The 19,305-nt window shown below is 55.4% G+C and overlaps 7 protein-coding genes across 12 annotated transcripts in view; 6 read left to right on the top strand and 1 right to left on the bottom strand.

The window, feature by feature from the left end:
* The window catches only part of LOC131593080 (ubiquitin-associated protein 2-like), a 141,968-nt gene that overhangs the window by 14,986 nt on the left and 107,677 nt on the right, over positions 1 to 19,305 (bottom strand). The window lies entirely within an intron of this gene.
* On the top strand, positions 1,343 to 3,992 carry LOC131593094 (interferon-like). The gene has a single exon (XM_058865305.1). It carries the CDS (start codon positions 1,562 to 1,564, stop codon positions 2,132 to 2,134), a length of 573 nt encoding a protein of 190 aa, XP_058721288.1. The 5' UTR covers positions 1,343 to 1,561; the 3' UTR covers positions 2,135 to 3,992.
* LOC131593090 (interferon-like) lies at positions 4,133 to 7,034 on the top strand. The gene has a single exon (XM_058865301.1). It carries the CDS (start codon positions 4,604 to 4,606, stop codon positions 5,174 to 5,176), a length of 573 nt encoding a protein of 190 aa, XP_058721284.1. The 5' UTR covers positions 4,133 to 4,603; the 3' UTR covers positions 5,177 to 7,034.
* On the top strand, positions 7,175 to 10,076 carry LOC131593085 (interferon-like). The gene has a single exon (XM_058865296.1). The coding sequence runs from the start codon at positions 7,646 to 7,648 to the stop codon at positions 8,216 to 8,218; it is 573 nt and encodes a 190-aa protein (XP_058721279.1). The 5' UTR covers positions 7,175 to 7,645; the 3' UTR covers positions 8,219 to 10,076.
* LOC131593103 (interferon-like) lies at positions 10,217 to 11,305 on the top strand. Its single transcript, XM_058865314.1, has one exon. It carries the CDS (start codon positions 10,688 to 10,690, stop codon positions 11,258 to 11,260), a length of 573 nt encoding a protein of 190 aa, XP_058721297.1. The 5' UTR covers positions 10,217 to 10,687; the 3' UTR covers positions 11,261 to 11,305.
* On the top strand, positions 11,329 to 14,302 carry LOC131593101 (interferon-like). The gene has a single exon (XM_058865312.1). The coding sequence runs from the start codon at positions 13,730 to 13,732 to the stop codon at positions 14,300 to 14,302; it is 573 nt and encodes a 190-aa protein (XP_058721295.1). The 5' UTR covers positions 11,329 to 13,729.
* On the top strand, positions 16,328 to 19,202 carry LOC131593096 (interferon-like). Its single transcript, XM_058865307.1, has one exon. The coding sequence runs from the start codon at positions 16,772 to 16,774 to the stop codon at positions 17,342 to 17,344; it is 573 nt and encodes a 190-aa protein (XP_058721290.1). The 5' UTR covers positions 16,328 to 16,771; the 3' UTR covers positions 17,345 to 19,202.

Below are 19,305 nucleotides of genomic sequence, written 5' to 3'. Positions count from 1 at the left end.
CCTGAGAAATAAACCACTTTACAGCTCTTTCAAAGGCTAAAACTAACCGATTTATTCATATTAATAGAAAGAAAACAAGCATGCCATAGGTAAAAAACAAAAAAAAAGCTAATGGATGATTACAAAAAAGCTTGAGAAGTGTCCAAGAAAGAATGGAAGCTTTGGACATTTATCAGTGAAGGCTTCCCGCTTAGGCTCAGAAAGGACCTCCTTGCTTACTAAACTTCTTCTCAGAGAAGTCTGGGTGCAGTTTAATCCAATCCTAGTCCCAGACTTGATAAACGGTTAGGCTCTAAAGAATTATAGAAGTGTAATTTAGTCTTTATATGACCTTGTCCTGAAAAATTATGGACATATTCATTTATACACTTACACAGGATAGCTATAACATATATCTATTATGATATATAATAGATTTTTTTTATATATAATATATTATATGATGAATAATATATATTTTATATATATAATATAATTATATGGGAAAAACAAATTATTAAAAAGGATTATGACAATGATCAAAGAATTTTGATCAGAACTGTCTATGACACATAACAAATAGTTGCAACTACTTGTACAGAGCTCAATTATACCAATCCTTTAAAAGCCAACTTGATAATGAACTAGAGTACAATGCAATTAACCCAATGACTTTTGTCCAGCCTCAAGGAATAAATTTGAGCCTCCCCACTAAAAGGAGGAATTTCCATGCACACTAGTAGAAGGCGTCTGCTGGACATCCCTGAAGTTAAGCTGTGCAACGGGAAGCGTAACAGAATAAAATGACTGACTCTAATACATTATAGGATAGGACAGTGCAAGCAGTTCAGCACCACACATGTAACTTGCCAGTGACTTGTTAGTATATTCCCAGTATTACCAGTTCCTTTTCCATACATTACCCACCGTAGACACGTGCCCACCAGTGCAATTCTCTGACATGAAATACAACATTAAAAATCCTTAAAATGCTCAACTTCAGAGAAACACAGAGAGATTGATTTGAACACACTTCAAAACAAAAAACTGTTAATTTCCATGTCTACCATCAGAAAAGAGTTTAGGAAAAAGGGTAAAGTCCAAGATACTATATGACGAGTGAAGTACAGTTTCCTCCTAACAGCAAAAAGGGAACTGCAGGAAAACACAGGAGGAATGAGACATGCCCCCAGAGAGAAAGAAAAACCACAAAAACCCCAAAACATCATTGAAAATGATTCATGAGCACCGACTTGGAATTTCAACCCCACCAACCAACAGAAAACACAACACCAACACTACCTCCAGAAGCATAAAAAAAATAACAAAAACCATCCCCGGCCACGGACAACCCAGCTAAACCCTGCCTGTCCCGAGACCACTACAGCCACCAGCCCAAACCAGAAACCACGGGCGGAAACCCCCAGCAATCGGAAAGCGAAGAAGGGAAAGCTGCCACCATACAAAGCCGCACGCCCGGCGGCGTCCCAAGCACAGCCACCAGCACCAACACCAGCAGCACCAACACCGAGCCTCGCCGGGCTCCTGCTCAGCACCGGCCGACAGCACCCACAGACCCACCATGGCTGCGCTCAAAGCCCCACAGACACGCCTGCCGCACGCCGCCCCGGCGCTCCCGCTCCTCCTCACCGCTCTCGCCACCGCCCTCGCCTGCCAACAGCTCTGGACACACGACGACACCTTCCCTGGCGACGCACTCCGCCTCCTCCAGGACATGGCTCCCAGCCACACACAGCCCTGCCACCTCCAGGAGCCGCCCTTCTTCCCCGACACCCTCCTCCGCGACAACCTCCACCCGCACCAAGCCGCCGTCACCGCCCTCTGCATCCTCCAGCACCTCTTCCACACCCTCAGCACCAACAGCACCCGCCAGCACTGGCCCACCCAGGCTCGCAACGACCTCCTCAACAAACTCCAGCACCACATCCACCTCCTCGAGCAATGCCTCCCCGACAACGCCGCGCTCTTCAAAGGACCACGCAACCTGCTGCTCACCGTCAACAAGTACTTCAGGGACATCCACCTCTTCCTCCGTGCCCACAACCACAGCGCCTGCGCCTGGGACCACGTCCGCCTCGAAGCTCGCGCCTCTTTGCAGCACCTCCACAACCTCACACGCACCATGCGCCGCTAGCACAGACACCCACGCCCAAAACACCCACCTCCAGGACCTCACCCGCCCGTCCCCCCAACCTGCGACAACCGACGTGCCTGTAACAACCGCACGGCACCTGCAGCCTGCAACCACTGCGTCTCCACTGGTACAGCCTCTCCCCTTCATTAGGACTGAAGACTTTCTCTACTCAATTATTTGTTTGCTCATTTATTTATTTATTACCTTATTTATTTATTTGCCTATTTATTTACTTATTCACGTATTTATTTTTCTACTTACTCGCTATTTTATGCCACGGAAAATAAAGACCCATGACAAAACAACTGCCACTGCCTCTTGTCTCACTAGCACTGCAACCGCTCTTTGGGCCGGGGGAAAGCCTTCTCCGTTCAACACCAACTCCAAGCCCCGCTCCAAACAGTCCCTGCCCACTCTTCTCACTGGCCCAGCAGCATCCTGGAGCAACCACTCGGGAAAAGCCATTGCCAGCATTTGGCCAACACCCCAGAATCACCACCCAAAAATAAAGAAGCGCTAAGGTTGGAAAGCACCGCTGCAGCTCATCCGCTTCATCCATCCAAATGCCTGGCCCTGGCACTTACAGACAAGGATGGCCCGCGGGACAGTGTCAAACACTTGCCACAACTCCAGGCACACAAGGTCACTTACTCTTACACAGCGCTCCACAGCCCTAACTACACAGAACATCACCAAAAATGCCGGGAACGGCAATTTCCCACTTTCAAAAGCCACAGTCAGTCCCCATTTCCAGTCACCTGTCTCATTTCCAGCGGCCTTAGCAGAGCTTCTCTTTCCCACAGAAGCTGCCTCATCATCTTGCCTGCAACGAAGCTCACGCTGACTGCTCTGCAGTTCACACACTCTTCTGCTATTCCCTTTGTAAAAACAGGGGGACTCTTTCCCTTCTTCTACTTATCGGTGACTTGACAAACATCATTTCTCAAAACCGATCAACGCTGGCCTACAACTCCACCTGACAGTCCTCTCAGGACTTGCAGATGAATCTCATCATGGACTTCCACATACTCAGCTTCCTTAGACGGTCTCACACCACATCTTATCCTCCAGTGGCCTCGGCCTCTTCATTCTTCATTGCAGGGCTCCCAGCACTTGCCTTCCGTGATGTTGGCAGTGTGGCAGGAGCTCAATGACACACAAGGCTGCAACCACCTGCTCCTCTCCACAGCCTCTTCTCCCTGAAGTCTAAAACCCCCAGACCCCAGCACCCACTCATCGTACGAATAGTCACGAGGCTACGTCCTCGTGAGGCCAGCCATGTCATCCCCGCGCAAATCTGTGAACAAACAAAGAGGTGCAAACACCTCTTTGCTCTCCCCAGATTTTGGCCTTTCTTTAAAGGCATCTGAAACTACTGGCAGGTCTTCTCTACTCCACCTGAAGCAGCCCAGCCCCCTCAGCCTTTCTCACACGTGATGTCCTCTCATGCCCTCTGCATCTTCGCAGCAGACATTCCTGCCAAAAGCTCCACTCCTCCCCGCCATGAACTAAAGAGCCTTGAGCTGGACACACTCTTCCGGGGGAGGGCTCCGGCAATCCCAAAACACAGCACCGTTCCTCTGGCGGGCGACAGTCCCCCTTCGCTCTCTGCCTGCCTCATCTACGGAAGCAGGCGAAACAAAACTATGGCCCCGCTCTAACGCCAAACAAACACCACCACAGACACACAGCAAACAACACAGGAGCAACAAAGCTCTCCCGGTTTTCCTACTCCTTCTTCATCGACCCTATTTTGAAATGTCTTGTTGCCCTGCCACCTCAGCTTCCGAGACGGCACCTGGGCCACACCGCTGCAAGAACGCACTCGCGGCCTCCGAGGCTTACTCCCGCACACAGCCCCTTGCACACTGCCACCGCCCCGGGGCATTCACCGCAGGAGGGAGATACCCAGCCCTCGCCCACTTGACATCACTGCACATCCCTTGCAACCGCAAAAGGAAAACAGCGGCTAAGATGAAAATAAAGGCAAGCCGCAAAGTGAAAGGAAAAGCGACCACAGCCACCGGCAGGGCTTTGCAGGTGGAAAAAATGCTTAGGCACAAAGGAGGCTTCTGCCCAAAAGCTGGCCCTGCAGGTGACAGGGAACAACAACAACAGCCCTCCCCAACACACCTGACACCAACACCTCTGACCCAGCGCTTTCGCAACCCCGTTCACCCACTACAGCCACTCTGCCCCGAGACCACAACTGCCACCACAATCCCCGGCCACGGACACCCCAGCTAAACCCTGCCTGTCCCGAGACCACTACAGCCACCAGCCCAAACCAGAAACCACGGGCGGAAACCCCCAGCAATCGGAAAGCGAAGAAGGGAAAGCTGCCACCATACAAAGCCGCACGCCCGGCGGCGTCCCAAGCACAGCCACCAGCACCAACACCAGCAGCACCAACACCGAGCCTCGCCGGGCTCCTGCTCAGCACCGGCCGACAGCACCCACAGACCCACCATGGCTGCGCTCAAAGCCCCACAGACACACCTGCCGCACGCCGCCCCGGCGCTCCCGCTTCTCCTCACCGCTCTCGCCACCGCCCTCGCCTGCCAACAGCTCTGGACACACGACGACACCTTCCCTGGCGACGCACTCCGCCTCTTCCAGGACATGGCTCCCAGCCACACACAGCCCTGCCACCTCCAGGAGCCGCCCTTCTTCCCCGACACCCTCCTCCGCGACAACCTCCACCCGCACCAAGCCGCCGTCACCGCCCTCCGCATCCTCCAGCACCTCTTCCACACCCTCAGCACCAACAGCACCCGCCAGCACTGGCCCACCCAGGCTCGCAACGACCTCCTCAACAAACTCCAGCACCACATCCACCTCCTCGAGCAATGCCTCCCCGACAACGCCGCGCTCTTCAAAGGACCACGCAACCTGCTGCTCACCGTCAACAAGTACTTCAGGGACATCCACCTCTTCCTCCGTGCCCACAACCACAGCGCCTGCGCCTGGGACCACGTCCGCCTCGAAGCTCGCGCCTCTTTGCAGCACCTCCACAACCTCACACGCACCATGCGCCGCTAGCACAGACACCCACGCCCAAAACACCCACCTCCAGGACCTCACCCGCCCGTCCCCCCAACCAGCGACAACCGACGTGCCTGTAACAACCGCACGGCACTCGCAGCCTGCAACCACTGCGTCTCCACTGGTACAGCCTCTCCCCTTCATTAGGACTGAAGACTTTCTCTACTCAATTATTTGTTTGCTCATTTATTTATTTATTACCTTATTTATTTATTTGCCTATTTATTTACTTATTCACGTATTTATTTTTCTACTTACTCGCTATTTTATGCCACGGAAAATAAAGACCCATGACAAAACAACTGCCACTGCCTCTTGTCTCACTAGCACTGCAACCGCTCTTTGGGCCGGGGGAAAGCCTTCTCCGTTCAACACCAACTCCAAGCCCCGCTCCAAACAGTCCCTGCCCACTCTTCTCACTGGCCCAGCAGCATCCTGGAGCAACCACTCGGGAAAAGCCATTGCCAGCATTTGGCCAACACCCCAGAATCACCACCCAAAAATAAAGAAGCGCTAAGGTTGGAAAGCACCGCTGCAGCTCATCCGCTTCATCCATCCAAATGCCTGGCCCTGGCACTTACAGACAAGGATGGCCCGCGGGACAGTGTCAAACACTTGCCACAACTCCAGGCACACAAGGTCACTTACTCTTACACAGCGCTCCACAGCCCTAACTACACAGAACATCACCAAAAATGCCGGGAACGGCAATTTCCCACTTTCAAAAGCCACAGTCAGTCCCCATTTCCAGTCACCTGTCTCATTTCCAGCGGCCTTAGCAGAGCTTCTCTTTCCCACAGAAGCTGCCTCATCATCTTGCCTGCAACGAAGCTCACGCTGACTGCTCTGCAGTTCACACACTCTTCTGCTATTCCCTTTGTAAAAACAGGGGGACTCTTTCCCTTCTTCTACTTATCGGTGACTTGACAAACATCATTTCTCAAAACCGATCAACGCTGGCCTACAACTCCACCTGACAGTCCTCTCAGGACTTGCAGATGAATCTCATCATGGACTTCCACATACTCAGCTTCCTTAGACGGTCTCACACCACATCTTATCCTCCAGTGGCCTCGGCCTCTTCATTCTTCATTGCAGGGCTCCCAGCACTTGCCTTCCGTGATGTTGGCAGTGTGGCAGGAGCTCAATGACACACAAGGCTGCAACCACCTGCTCCTCTCCACAGCCTCTTCTCCCTGAAGTCTAAAACCCCCAGACCCCAGCACCCACTCATCGTACGAATAGTCACGAGGCTACGTCCTCGTGAGGCCAGCCATGTCATCCCCGCGCAAATCTGTGAACAAACAAAGAGGTGCAAACACCTCTTTGCTCTCCCCAGATTTTGGCCTTTCTTTAAAGGCATCTGAAACTACTGGCAGGTCTTCTCTACTCCACCTGAAGCAGCCCAGCCCCCTCAGCCTTTCTCACACGTGATGTCCTCTCATGCCCTCTGCATCTTCGCAGCAGACATTCCTGCCAAAAGCTCCACTCCTCCCCGCCATGAACTAAAGAGCCTTGAGCTGGACACACTCTTCCGGGGGAGGGCTCCGGCAATCCCAAAACACAGCACCGTTCCTCTGGCGGGCGACAGTCCCCCTTCGCTCTCTGCCTGCCTCATCTACGGAAGCAGGCGAAACAAAACTATGGCCCCGCTCTAACGCCAAACAAACACCACCACAGACACACAGCAAACAACACAGGAGCAACAAAGCTCTCCCGGTTTTCCTACTCCTTCTTCATCGACCCTATTTTGAAATGTCTTGTTGCCCTGCCACCTCAGCTTCCGAGACGGCACCTGGGCCACACCGCTGCAAGAACGCACTCGCGGCCTCCGAGGCTTACTCCCGCACACAGCCCCTTGCACACTGCCACCGCCCCGGGGCATTCACCGCAGGAGGGAGATACCCAGCCCTCGCCCACTTGACATCACTGCACATCCCTTGCAACCGCAAAAGGAAAACAGCGGCTAAGATGAAAATAAAGGCAAGCCGCAAAGTGAAAGGAAAAGCGACCACAGCCACCGGCAGGGCTTTGCAGGTGGAAAAAATGCTTAGGCACAAAGGAGGCTTCTGCCCAAAAGCTGGCCCTGCAGGTGACAGGGAACAACAACAACAGCCCTCCCCAACACACCTGACACCAACACCTCTGACCCAGCGCTTTCGCAACCCCGTTCACCCACTACAGCCACTCTGCCCCGAGACCACAACTGCCACCACAATCCCCGGCCACGGACACCCCAGCTAAACCCTGCCTGTCCCGAGACCACTACAGCCACCAGCCCAAACCAGAAACCACGGGCGGAAACCCCCAGCAATCGGAAAGCGAAGAAGGGAAAGCTGCCACCATACAAAGCCGCACGCCCGGCGGCGTCCCAAGCACAGCCACCAGCACCAACACCAGCAGCACCAACACCGAGCCTCGCCGGGCTCCTGCTCAGCACCGGCCGACAGCACCCACAGACCCACCATGGCTGCGCTCAAAGCCCCACAGACACGCCTGCCGCACGCCGCCCCGGCGCTCCCGCTCCTCCTCACCGCTCTCGCCACCGCCCTCGCCTGCCAACAGCTCTGGACACACGACGACACCTTCCCTGGCGACGCACTCCGCCTCCTCCAGGACATGGCTCCCAGCCACACACAGCCCTGCCACCTCCAGGAGCCGCCCTTCTTCCCCGACACCCTCCTCCGCGACAACCTCCACCCGCACCAAGCCGCCGTCACCGCCCTACGCATCCTCCAGCACCTCTTCCACACCCTCAGCACCAACAGCACCCGCCAGCACTGGCCCACCCAGGCTCGCAACGACCTCCTCAACAAACTCCAGCACCACATCCACCTCCTCGAGCAATGCCTCCCCGACAACGCCGCGCTCTTCAAAGGACCACGCAACCTGCTGCTCACCGTCAACAAGTACTTCAGGGACATCCACCTCTTCCTCCGTGCCCACAACCACAGCGCCTGCGCCTGGGACCACGTCCGCCTCGAAGCTCGCGCCTCTTTGCAGCACCTCCACAACCTCACACGCACCATGCGCCGCTAGCACAGACACCCACGCCCAAAACACCCACCTCCAGGACCTCACCCGCCCGTCCCCCCAACCAGCGACAACCGACGTGCCTGTAACAACCGCACGGCACTCGCAGCCTGCAACCACTGCGTCTCCACTGGTACAGCCTCTCCCCTTCATTAGGACTGAAGACTTTCTCTACTCAATTATTTGTTTGCTCATTTATTTATTTATTACCTTATTTATTTATTTGCCTATTTATTTACTTATTCACGTATTTATTTTTCTACTTACTCGCTATTTTATGCCACGGAAAATAAAGACCCATGACAAAACAACTGCCACTGCCTCTTGTCTCACTAGCACTGCAACCGCTCTTTGGGCCGGGGGAAAGCCTTCTCTGTTCAACACCAACTCCAAGCCCCGCTCCAAACAGTCCCTGCCCACTCTTCTCACTGGCCCAGCAGCATCCTGGAGCAACCACTCGGGAAAAGCCATTGCCAGCATTTGGCCAACACCCCAGAATCACCACCCAAAAATAAAGAAGCGCTAAGGTTGGAAAGCACCGCTGCAGCTCATCCGCTTCATCCATCCAAATGCCTGGCCCTGGCACTTACAGACAAGGATGGCCCGCGGGACAGTGTCAAACACTTGCCACAACTCCAGGCACACAAGGTCACTTACTCTTACACAGCGCTCCACAGCCCTAACTACACAGAACATCACCAAAAATGCCGGGAACGGCAATTTCCCACTTTCAAAAGCCACAGTCAGTCCCCATTTCCAGTCACCTGTCTCATTTCCAGCGGCCTTAGCAGAGCTTCTCTTTCCCACAGAAGCTGCCTCATCATCTTGCCTGCAACGAAGCTCACGCTGACTGCTCTGCAGTTCACACACTCTTCTGCTATTCCCTTTGTAAAAACAGGGGGACTCTTTCCCTTCTTCTACTTATTGGTGACTTGACAAACATCATTTCTCAAAACCGATCAACGCTGGCCTACAACTCCACCTGACAGTCCTCTCAGGACTTGCAGATGAATCTCATCATGGACTTCCACATACTCAGCTTCCTTAGACGGTCTCACACCACATCTTATCCTCCAGTGGCCTCGGCCTCTTCATTCTTCATTGCAGGGCTCCCAGCACTTGCCTTCCGTGATGTTGGCAGTGTGGCAGGAGCTCAATGACACACAAGGCTGCAACCACCTGCTCCTCTCCACAGCCTCTTCTCCCTGAAGTCTAAAACCCCCAGACCCCAGCACCCACTCATCGTACGAATAGTCACGAGGCTACGTCCTCGTGAGGCCAGCCATGTCATCCCCGCGCAAATCTGTGAACAAACAAAGAGGTGCAAACACCTCTTTGCTCTCCCCAGATTTTGGCCTTTCTTTAAAGGCATCTGAAACTACTGGCAGGTCTTCTCTACTCCACCTGAAGCAGCCCAGCCCCCTCAGCCTTTCTCACACGTGATGTCCTCTCATGCCCTCTGCATCTTCGCAGCAGACATTCCTGCCAAAAGCTCCACTCCTCCCCGCCATGAACTAAAGAGCCTTGAGCTGGACACACTCTTCCGGGGGAGGGCTCCGGCAATCCCAAAACACAGCACCGTTCCTCTGGCGGGCGACAGTCCCCCTTCGCTCTCTGCCTGCCTCATCTACGGAAGCAGGCGAAACAAAACTATGGCCCCGCTCTAACGCCAAACAAACACCACCACAGACACACAGCAAACAACACAGGAGCAACAAAGCTCTCCCGGTTTTCCTACTCCTTCTTCATCGACCCTATTTTGAAATGTCTTGTTGCCCTGCCACCTCAGCTTCCGAGACGGCACCTGGGCCACACCGCTGCAAGAACGCACTCGCGGCCTCCGAGGCTTACTCCCGCACACAGCCCCTTGCACACTGCCACCGCCCCGGGGCATTCACCGCAGGAGGGAGATACCCAGCCCTCGCCCACTTGACATCACTGCACATCCCTTGCAACCGCAAAAGGAAAACAGCGGCTAAGATGAAAATAAAGGCAAGCCGCAAAGTGAAAGGAAAAGCGACCACAGCCACCGGCAGGGCTTTGCAGGTGGAAAAAATGCTTAGGCACAAAGGAGGCTTCTGCCCAAAAGCTGGCCCTGCAGGTGACAGGGAACAACAACAACAGCCCTCCCCAACACACCTGACACCAACACCTCTGACCCAGCGCTTTCGCAACCCCGTTCACCCACTACAGCCACTCTGCCCCGAGACCACAACTGCCACCACAATCCCCGGCCACGGACACCCCAGCTAAACCCTGCCTGTCCCGAGACCACTACAGCCACCAGCCCAAACCAGAAACCACGGGCGGAAACCCCCAGCAATCGGAAAGCGAAGAAGGGAAAGCTGCCACCATACAAAGCCGCACGCCCGGCGGCGTCCCAAGCACAGCCACCAGCACCAACACCAGCAGCACCAACACCGAGCCTCGCCGGGCTCCTGCTCAGCACCGGCCGACAGCACCCACAGACCCACCATGGCTGCGCTCAAAGCCCCACAGACACGCCTGCCGCACGCCGCCCCGGCGCTCCCGCTCCTCCTCACCGCTCTCGCCACCGCCCTCGCCTGCCAACAGCTCTGGACACACGACGACACCTTCCCTGGCGACGCACTCCGCCTCCTCCAGGACATGGCTCCCAGCCACACACAGCCCTGCCACCTCCAGGAGCCGCCCTTCTTCCCCGACACCCTCCTCCGCGACAACCTCCACCCGCACCAAGCCGCCGTCACCGCCCTCCGCATCCTCCAGCACCTCTTCCACACCCTCAGCACCAACAGCACCCGCCAGCACTGGCCCACCCAGGCTCGCAACGACCTCCTCAACAAACTCCAGCACCACATCCACCTCCTCGAGCAATGCCTCCCCGACAACGCCGTGCTCTTCAAAGGACCACGCAACCTGCTGCTCACCGTCAACAAGTACTTCAGGGACATCCACCTCTTCCTCCGTGCCCACAACCACAGCGCCTGCGCCTGGGACCACGTCCGCCTCGAAGCTCGCGCCTCTTTGCAGCACCTCCACAACCTCACACGCACCATGCGCCGCTAGCACAGACACCCACGCCCAAAACACCCACCTCCAGGACCTCACCCGCCCGTCCCCCCAACCTGCGACAACCGACATGCCTGTAACAACCGCACGGCACCTGCAGCCTGCAACCACTGCGTCTCCATTGGTACAGCCTCTCCCCTTCATTAGGACTGAAGACTTTCTCTACTCAATTATTTGTTTGCTCATTTATTTATTTATTACCTTATTTATTTATTTGCCTATTTATTTACTTATTCACGTATTTATTTTTCTACTTACTCGCTATTTTATGCCACGGAAAATAAAGACCCATGACAAAACAACTGCCACTGCCTCTTGTCTCACTAGCACTGCAACCGCTCTTTGGGCCGGGGGAAAGCCTTCTCCGTTCAACACCAACTCCAAGCCCCGCTCCAAACAGTCCCTGCCCACTCTTCTCACTGGCCCAGCAGCATCCTGGAGCAACCACTCGGGAAAAGCCATTGCCAGCATTTGGCCAACACCCCAGAATCACCACCCAAAAATAAAGAAGCGCTAAGGTTGGAAAGCACCGCTGCGGCTCATCCGCTTCATCCATCCAAATGCCTGGCCCTGGCACTTACAGACAAGGATGGCCCGCGGGACAGTGTCAAACACTTGCCACAACTCCAGGCACACAAGGTCACTTACTCTTACACAGCGCTCCACAGCCCTAACTACACAGAACATCACCAAAAATGCCGGGAACGGCAATTTCCCACTTTCAAAAGCCACAGTCAGTCCCCATTTCCAGTCACCTGTCTCATTTCCAGCGGCCTTAGCAGAGCTTCTCTTTCCCACAGAAGCTGCCTCATCATCTTGCCTGCAACGAAGCTCACGCTGACTGCTCTGCAGTTCACACACTCTTCTGCTATTCCCTTTGTAAAAACAGGGGGACTCTTTCCCTTCTTCTACTTATCGGTGACTTGACAAACATCATTTCTCAAAACCGATCAACGCTGGCCTACAACTCCACCTGACAGTCCTCTCAGGACTTGCAGATGAATCTCATCATGGACTTCCACATACTCAGCTTCCTTAGACGGTCTCACACCACATCTTATCCTCCAGTGGCCTCGGCCTCTTCATTCTTCATTGCAGGGCTCCCAGCACTTGCCTTCCGTGATGTTGGCAGTGTGGCAGGAGCTCAATGACACACAAGGCTGCAACCACCTGCTCCTCTCCACAGCCTCTTCTCCCTGAAGTCTAAAACCCCCAGACCCCAGCACCCACTCATCGTACGAATAGTCACGAGGCTACGTCCTCGTGAGGCCAGCCATGTCATCCCCGCGCAAATCTGTGAACAAACAAAGAGGTGCAAACACCTCTTTGCTCTCCCCAGATTTTGGCCTTTCTTTAAAGGCATCTGAAACTACTGGCAGGTCTTCTCTACTCCACCTGAAGCAGCCCAGCCCCCTCAGCCTTTCTCACACGTGATGTCCTCTCATGCCCTCTGCATCTTCGCAGCAGACATTCCTGCCAAAAGCTCCACTCCTCCCCGCCATGAACTAAAGAGCCTTGAGCTGGACACACTCTTCCGGGGGAGGGCTCCGGCAATCCCAAAACACAGCACCGTTCCTCTGGCGGGCGACAGTCCCCCTTCGCTCTCTGCCTGCCTCATCTACGGAAGCAGGCGAAACAAAACTATGGCCCCGCTCTAACGCCAAACAAACACCACCACAGACACACAGCAAACAACACAGGAGCAACAAAGCTCTCCCGGTTTTCCTACTCCTTCTTCATCGACCCTATTTTGAAATGTCTTGTTGCCCTGCCACCTCAGCTTCCGAGACGGCACCTGGGCCACACCGCTGCAAGAACGCACTCGCGGCCTCCGAGGCTTACTCCCGCACACAGCCCCTTGCACACTGCCACCGCCCCGGGGCATTCACCGCAGGAGGGAGATACCCAGCCCTCGCCCACTTGACATCACTGCACATCCCTTGCAACCGCAAAAGGAAAACAGCGGCTAAGATGAAAATAAAGGCAAGCCGCAAAGTGAAAGGAAAAGCGACCACAGCCACCGGCAGGGCTTTGCAGGTGGAAAAAATGCTTAGGCACAAAGGAGGCTTCTGCCCAAAAGCTGGCCCTGCAGGTGACAGGGAACAACAACAACAGCCCTCCCCAACACACCTGACACCAACACCTCTGACCCAGCGCTTTCGCAACCCCGTTCACCCACTACAGCCACTCTGCCCCGAGACCACAACTGCCACCACAATCCCCGGCCACGGACACCCCAGCTAAACCCTGCCTGTCCCGAGACCACTACAGCCACCAGCCCAAACCAGAAACCACGGGCGGAAACCCCCAGCAATCGGAAAGCGAAGAAGGGAAAGCTGCCACCATACAAAGCCGCACGCCCGGCGGCGTCCCAAGCACAGCCACCAGCACCAACACCAGCAGCACCAACACCGAGCCTCGCCGGGCTCCTGCTCAGCACCGGCCGACAGCACCCACAGACCCACCATGGCTGCGCTCAAAGCCCCACAGACACGCCTGCCGCACGCCGCCCCGGCGCTCCCGCTCCTCCTCACCGCTCTCGCCACCGCCCTCGCCTGCCAACAGCTCTGGACACACGACGACACCTTCCCTGGCGACGCACTCCGCCTCCTCCAGGACATGGCTCCCAGCCACACACAGCCCTGCCACCTCCAGGAGCCGCCCTTCTTCCCCGACACCCTCCTCCGCGACAACCTCCACCCGCACCAAGCCGCCGTCACCGCCCTCCGCATCCTCCAGCACCTCTTCCACACCCTCAGCACCAACAGCACCCGCCAGCACTGGCCCACCCAGGCTCGCAACGACCTCCTCAACAAACTCCAGCACCACATCCACCTCCTCGAGCAATGCCTCCCCGACAACGCCGCGCTCTTCAAAGGACCACGCAACCTGCTGCTCACCGTCAACAAGTACTTCAGGGACATCCACCTCTTCCTCCGTGCCCACAACCACAGCGCCTGCGCCTGGGACCACGTTCGCCTCGAAGCTCGCGCCTCTTTGCAGCACCTCCACAACCTCACACGCACCATGCGCCGCTAGCACAGACACCCACGCCCAAAACACCCACCTCCAGGACCTCACCCGCCCGTCCCCCCAACCAGCGACAACCGACGTGCCTGTAACAACCGCACGGCACTCGCAGCCTGCAACCACTGCGTCTCCACTGGTACAGCCTCTCCCCTTCATTAGGACTGAAGACTTTCTCTACTCAATTATTTGTTTGCTCATTTATTTATTTATTACCTTATTTATTTATTTGCCTATTTATTTACTTATTCACGTATTTATTTTTCTACTTACTCGCTATTTTATGCCACGGAAAATAAAGACCCATGACAAAACAACTGCCACTGCCTCTTGTCTCACTAGCACTGCAACCGCTCTTTGGGCCGGGGGAAAGCCTTCTCCGTTCAACACCAACTCCAAGCCCCGCTCCAAACAGTCCCTGCCCACTCTTCTCACTGGCCCAGCAGCATCCTGGAGCAACCACTCGGGAAAAGCCATTGCCAGCATTTGGCCAACACCCCAGAATCACCACCCAAAAATAAAGAAGCGCTAAGGTTGGAAAGCACCGCTGCAGCTCATCCGCTTCATCCATCCAAATGCCTGGCCCTGGCACTTACAGACAAGGATGGCCCGCGGGACAGTGTCAAACACTTGCCACAACTCCAGGCACACAAGGTCACTTACTCTTACACAGCGCTCCACAGCCCTAACTACACAGAACATCACCAAAAATGCCGGGAACGGCAATTTCCCACTTTCAAAAGCCACAGTCAGTCCCCATTTCCAGTCACCTGTCTCATTTCCAGCGGCCTTAGCAGAGCTTCTCTTTCCCACAGAAGCTGCCTCATCATCTTGCCTGCAACGAAGCTCACGCTGACTGCTCTGCAGTTCACACACTCTTCTGCTATTCCCTTTGTAAAAACAGGGGGACTCTTTCCCTTCTTCTACTTATCGGTGACTTGACAAACATCATTTCTCAAAACCGATCAACGCTGGCCTACAACTCCACCTGACAGTCCTCTCAGGACTTGCAGATGAATCTCATCATGGACTTCCACATACTCAGCTTCCTTAGACGGTCTCACACCACATCTTATCCTCCAGTGGCCTCGGCCTCTTCATTCTTCATTGCAGGGCTCCCAGCACTTGCCTTCCGTGATGTTGGCAGTGTGGCAGGAGCTCAATGACACACAAGGCTGCAACCACCTGCTCCTCTCCACAGCCTCTTCTCCCTGAAGTCTAAAACCCCCAGACCCCAGCACCCACTCATCGTACGAATAGTCACGAGGCTACGTCCTCGTGAGGCCAGCCATGTCATCCCCGCGCAAATCTGTGAACAAACAAAGAGGTGCAAACACCTCTTTGCTCTCCCCAGATTTTGGCCTTTCTTTAAAGGCATCTGAAACTACTGGCAGGTCTTCTCTACTCCACCTGAAGCAGCCCAGCCCCCTCAGCCTTTCTCACACGTGATGTCCTCTCATGCCCTCTGCATCTTCGCAGCAGACATTCCTGCCAAAAGCTCCACTCCTCCCCGCCATGAACTAAAGAGCCTTGAGCTGGACACACTCTTCCGGGGGAGGGCTCCGGCAATCCCAAAACACAGCACCGTTCCTCTGGCGGGCGACAGTCCCCCTTCGCTCTCTGCCTGCCTCATCTACGGAAGCAGGCGAAACAAAACTATGGCCCCGCTCTAACGCCAAACAAACACCACCACAGACACACAGCAAACAACACAGGAGCAACAAAGCTCTCCCGGTTTTCCTACTCCTTCTTCATCGACCCTATTTTGAAATGTCTTGTTGCCCTGCCACCTCAGCTTCCGAGACGGCACCTGGGCCACACCGCTGCAAGAACGCACTCGCGGCCTCCGAGGCTTACTCCCGCACACAGCCCCTTGCACACTGCCACCGCCCCGGGGCATTCACCGCAGGAGGGAGATACCCAGCCCTCGCCCACTTGACATCACTGCACATCCCTTGCAACCGCAAAAGGAAAACAGCGGCTAAGATGAAAATAAAGGCAAGCCGCAAAGTGAAAGGAAAAGTGACCACAGCCACCGGCAGGGCTTTGCAGGTGGAAAAAATGCTTAGGCACAAAGGAGGCTTCTGCCCAAAAGCTGGCCCTGCAGGTGACAGGGAACAACAACAACAGCCCTCCCCAACACACCTGACACCAACACCTCTGACCCAGCGCTTTCGCAACCCCGTTCACCCACTACAGCCACTCTGCCCCGAGACCACAACTGCCACCACAATCCCCGGCCACGGACACCCCAGCTAAACCCTGCCTGTCCCGAGACCACTACAGCCACCAGCCCAAACCAGAAACCACGGGCGGAAACCCCCAGCAATCGGAAAGCGAAGAAGGGAAAGCTGCCACCATACAAAGCCGCACGCCCGGCGGCGTCCCAAGCACAGCCACCAGCACCAACACCAGCAGCACCAACACCGAGCCTCGCCGGGCTCCTGCTCAGCACCGGCCGACAGCACCCACAGACCCACCATGGCTGCGCTCAAAGCCCCACAGACACACCTGCCGCACGCCGCCCCGGCGCTCCCGCTTCTCCTCACCGCTCTCGCCACCGCCCTCGCCTGCCAACAGCTCTGGACACACGACGACACCTTCCCTGGCGACGCACTCCGCCTCTTCCAGGACATGGCTCCCAGCCACACACAGCCCTGCCACCTCCAGGAGCCGCCCTTCTTCCCCGACACCCTCCTCCGCGACAACCTCCACCCGCACCAAGCCGCCGTCACCGCCCTACGCATCCTCCAGCACCTCTTCCACACCCTCAGCACCAACAGCACCCGCCAGCACTGGCCCACCCAGGCTCGCAACGACCTCCTCAACAAACTCCAGCACCACATCCACCTCCTCGAGCAATGCCTCCCCGACAACGCCGCGCTCTTCAAAGGACCACGCAACCTGCTGCTCACCGTCAACAAGTACTTCAGGGACATCCACCTCTTCCTCCGTGCCCACAACCACAGCGCCTGCGCCTGGGACCACGTCCGCCTCGAAGCTCGCGCCTCTTTGCAGCACCTCCACAACCTCACACGCACCATGCGCCGCTAGCACAGACACCCACGCCCAAAACACCCACCTCCAGGACCTCACCCGCCCGTCCCCCCAACCAGCGACAACCGACGTGCCTGTAACAACCGCACGGCACTCGCAGCCTGCAACCACTGCGTCTCCACTGGTACAGCCTCTCCCCTTCATTAGGACTGAAGACTTTCTCTACTCAATTATTTGTTTGCTCATTTATTTATTTATTACCTTATTTATTTATTTGCCTATTTATTTACTTATTCACGTATTTATTTTTCTACTTACTCGCTATTTTATGCCACGGAAAATAAAGACCCATGACAAAACAACTGCCACTGCCTCTTGTCTCACTAGCACTGCAACCGCTCTTTGGGCCGGGGGAAAGCCTTCTCCGTTCAACACCAACTCCAAGCCCCGCTCCAAACAGTCCCTGCCCACTCTTCTCACTGGCCCAGCAGCATCCTGGAGCAACCACTCGGGAAAAGCCATTGCCAGCATTTGGCCAACACCCCAGAATCACCACCCAAAAATAAAGAAGCGCTAAGGTTGGAAAGCACCGCTGCAGCTCATCCGCTTCATCCATCCAAATGCCTGGCCCTGGCACTTACAGACAAGGATGGCCCGCGGGACAGTGTCAAACACTTGCCACAACTCCAGGCACACAAGGTCACTTACTCTTACACAGCGCTCCACAGCCCTAACTACACAGAACATCACCAAAAATGCCGGGAACGGCAATTTCCCACTTTCAAAAGCCACAGTCAGTCCCCATTTCCAGTCACCTGTCTCATTTCCAGCGGCCTTAGCAGAGCTTCTCTTTCCCACAGAAGCTGCCTCATCATCTTGCCTGCAACGAAGCTCACGCTGACTGCTCTGCAGTTCACACACTCTTCTGCTATTCCCTTTGTAAAAACAGGGGGACTCTTTCCCTTCTTCTACTTATCGGTGACTTGACAAACATCATTTCTCAAAACCGATCAACGCTGGCCTACAACTCCACCTGACAGTCCTCTCAGGACTTGCAGATGAATCTCATCATGGACTTCCACATACTCAGCTTCCTTAGACGGTCTCACACCACATCTTATCCTCCAGTGGCCTCGGCCTCTTCATTCTTCATTGCAGGGCTCCCAGCACTTGCCTTCCGTGATGTTGGCAGTGTGGCAGGAGCTCAATGACACACAAGGCTGCAACCACCTGCTCCTCTCCACAGCCTCTTCTCCCTGAAGTCTAAAACCCCCAGACCCCAGCACCCACTCATCGTACGAATAGTCACGAGGCTACGTCCTCGTGAGGCCAGCCATGTCATCCCCGCGCAAATCTGTGAACAAACAAAGAGGTGCAAACACCTCTTTGCTCTCCCCAGATTTTGGCCTTTCTTTAAAGGCATCTGAAACTACTGGCAGGTCTTCTCTACTCCACCTGAAGCAGCCCAGCCCCCTCAGCCTTTCTCACACGTGATGTCCTCTCATGCCCTCTGCATCTTCGCAGCAGACATTCCTGCCAAAAGCTCCACTCCTCCCCGCCATGAACTAAAGAGCCTTGAGCTGGACACACTCTTCCGGGGGAGGGCTCCGGCAATCCCAAAACACAGCACCGTTCCTCTGGCGGGCGACAGTCCCCCTTCGCTCTCTGCCTGCCTCATCTACGGAAGCAGGCGAAACAAAACTATGGCCCCGCTCTAACGCCAAACAAACACCACCACAGACACACAGCAAACAACACAGGAGCAACAAAGCTCTCCCGGTTTTCCTACTCCTTCTTCATCGACCCTATTTTGAAATGTCTTGTTGCCCTGCCACCTCAGCTTCCGAGACGGCACCTGGGCCACACCGCTGCAAGAACGCACTCGCGGCCTCCGAGGCTTACTCCCGCACACAGCCCCTTGCACACTGCCACCGCCCCGGGGCATTCACCGCAGGAGGGAGATACCCAGCCCTCGCCCACTTGACATCACTGCACATCCCTTGCAACCGCAAAAGGAA

This window comes from Poecile atricapillus, chromosome Z (assembly GCF_030490865.1).
Source record: "Poecile atricapillus isolate bPoeAtr1 chromosome Z, bPoeAtr1.hap1, whole genome shotgun sequence".
NCBI lineage: Eukaryota > Metazoa > Chordata > Aves > Passeriformes > Paridae > Poecile > Poecile atricapillus.
The sequence above is the reverse complement of the archived record's forward strand: the minus strand, read 5'-3'. Positions and strand labels throughout refer to the sequence as shown.